Source organism: Theobroma umbraticum, unplaced genomic scaffold, assembly GCF_002168275.2.
Source record: "Theobroma umbraticum cultivar Fairchild unplaced genomic scaffold, ASM216827v3 scaffold_204.1, whole genome shotgun sequence".
Classification (NCBI taxonomy): Eukaryota; Viridiplantae; Streptophyta; class Magnoliopsida; order Malvales; family Malvaceae; genus Theobroma; species Theobroma umbraticum.
This window is the reverse complement of record NW_018398757.1, coordinates 932-3,499: the sequence shown is the minus strand read 5'-3', so window position 1 is coordinate 3,499 and position 2,568 is coordinate 932. Positions and strand designations below refer to the sequence as shown.

At 39.4% G+C, this 2,568-nt stretch overlaps 1 protein-coding gene across 1 annotated transcript; it reads left to right on the top strand.

Annotated features, from left to right (window-relative positions):
* Window positions 1–2: 2 nt before the first annotated feature.
* On the top strand, window positions 3–1,750 carry LOC110428875 (tRNAse Z TRZ4, mitochondrial-like; the record flags this gene model as incomplete). The annotated part of the gene is made up of 3 exons (XM_089785730.1): window positions 3–310; window positions 405–1,068; window positions 1,407–1,750. Coding segments are annotated over 3 exons (1,290 nt in total), but the record flags the coding sequence as incomplete, so codon positions are not given.
* Window positions 1,751–2,568: the final 818 nt, after the last annotated feature.

The window sequence follows — 2,568 nt, the reverse complement described above, 5'->3', positions numbered from 1 at the left end:
AAATTCCAGAGATTGCAAATGCTGCGCAACATGTCAGACAGTTATGGTATGGGCTTAGAGGAAGTAGAGAGGAGTTAACTCCTTTGAATGATAATAGAGTTATAGTTGAAGAGCCATGGTTGGCTGAAAATACTCTGCCTAATTGTCTGGAAAACATAAGGAGAGATGACCTAGAAATTGTGCTTCTTGGGACAGGTTCATCCCAGCCTTCTAAGTATCGTAATGTTAGCTCTGTCTATATCAATCTTTTCTCCAAAGGAAGTTTGCTCTTGGATTGTGGAGAAGGAACTCTGGGACAACTGAAAAGAAGGTAACATGTCACAAATTTTTAGTTAGATATTGTGCTATCTTGGTTTTTCCCTTGTCTTTTTAATTCATGATGATTGGTCTACTGGGGGAAACAGATATGGTGTAGATGGTGCAGATAATGCTATTAGAAATCTCAAATGCGTTTGGATCTCTCATATTCATGCTGATCACCACACCGGTTTGGCAAGAGTGCTTGCTCTGAGACGTGATTTATTGAAGGGAGTGCCACATGAACCATTGCTGGTTATAGGGCCACGACAGCTTAAGCGATATTTAGATGCATATCAAAGACTTGAAGATCTTGATATGCAGTTCCTTGACTGTGGGAGCACCACAGAAGCTTCATGGGATTCTTTTGAGAGCGATAAAGAATCAAATAATGATGGATCATATCCAGGAAGTCCAAGACATTCAAATGTCAACAATGAAAGCATGCAAGATATTAATGGAACTTTGTTTGCTAGAGGAAGCCGCATGCAGAGCTATTGGAGGCTACCAGGCAGTCCAGTTGACCATTCTGCAGCTTATCCATTCCTAAAGAACTTGAAGAAAGTGCTAGGAGAAGCAGGATTAGAGGCTTTAATTAGTTTTCCTGTCGTGCACTGTCCCCAGGCATTTGGCATTGTTTTGAAAGCTGCAGAGCGTGTCAACAGCGTTGGAAAAGTGATCCCCGGGTGGAAGATTGTGTACTCAGGTGACACTAGGCCCTGTCCAGAACTGGTAGATGCATCTCGTGGTGCAACAGTTCTCATACATGAGGCAAGTTACTGATTTAGATATTTAAGTTGTGTTTAATTGATTATCATCCTAAGCTAATAACTTTCCGGCCAATTGTCTTAAATAGCATTGTTCAAGATTGTAAATTTTCAAGATCGATTTATAGAGGGTTTTTTGATGTAGGATTAAGATATTTGATAGGTGGCATTTAAATGTATTCATACTTTCCATGTCTATCAAATATATCATCTCACTGTTTAGGGTTCCTAAGTGGTTTGTTCAGCTTTGAATTCACTTTGAAATTGATGACCTCTTTATAGTTGCATTGGCATCACCAGGGTATTATAATTTTGACCAGCCTAGTGTTGATTGTATTGCAGGCAACTTTTGAGGATGGATTGGTTGAGGAGGCCGTTGCAAGAAACCACAGCACAACCAAGGAAGCCATTGAAGTGGGAAACTCTGCTGGTGCTTATCGCATCGTCTTAACCCATTTCAGCCAAAGATACCCGAAAATTCCTGTATTTGATGAGACACACATGCACAAGACATGCATTGCTTTTGACATGATGAGCATTAACATAGCAGATTTGCCTGTGCTCCCGAAAGTGGTTCCATACCTTAAATTGCTTTTCAGAAACGAGATGGCAGTTGATGAGTCAGATGATGTTATAGATACTGTGGGTGTAGCTTCTTAACAACTAATGAATTAATTGTTTTTGGATGTTTTAAACTTGTCCGTCAGAGTTTGTTACATTGGCGGCAGAGACTAGAGAGGAGCTGCCTTTGCTACCCAAACGGGCTTTGGGTTTGAAAGTTGAAACCTCTCAACATCTCAAACATATTTGACTGTTCATTCAAAATGGAAAACAAGCTTTGTGGGGGTAAATTTTGTCTCATCATTGATCCACCGATTGGCTGGTACTGAAAGAAGAAAGCGTGGAAGGAGAATATTACATGATCAAACAGATAATAATCCAACACCGAAAATCTGATCTTATTCCCTCAATTTACATATATATATATATATATATATATGTATATAATTAACTCAAAGTTAGAGGAAAAGAATAGCAAATGATTGATTAGAGAATCACAGCCTTATTGGATGAATCATGAACTGTCTTTTGTCTCATATTTTTGGGATTTCTTTCATAAACGAATAATTAATTAATCAGCCATTACTTATTAGTTTGGTCAAACGTCAATAAATTAGGCTCCAGGCCCTACCAGGGTATAGAGTACTGGGATGTGGTCCTAACGTGGACAAATTGGACTGGTAAATTATCTTCACCCGGACCAATGTTAATCTGGTCCCCACGGCCCAGGTGTCATCATAGGACAGTTATCTGTTTCATTCCAATACTTAATTTGGTTGCCGAGCCTCATTTTGCCAGTAACTAAATTGAGGAAGTGGTCAAAAATCATAACCTGAAAAAGGGCGAACCTATGGTCACTTCTTAGCTGCATGGAGGAGCGGCTCTTGTTTCACAGTCGAAGCAAGAAAACATTCTCCATTGAGCTTGAATTAAAGCAAATGAA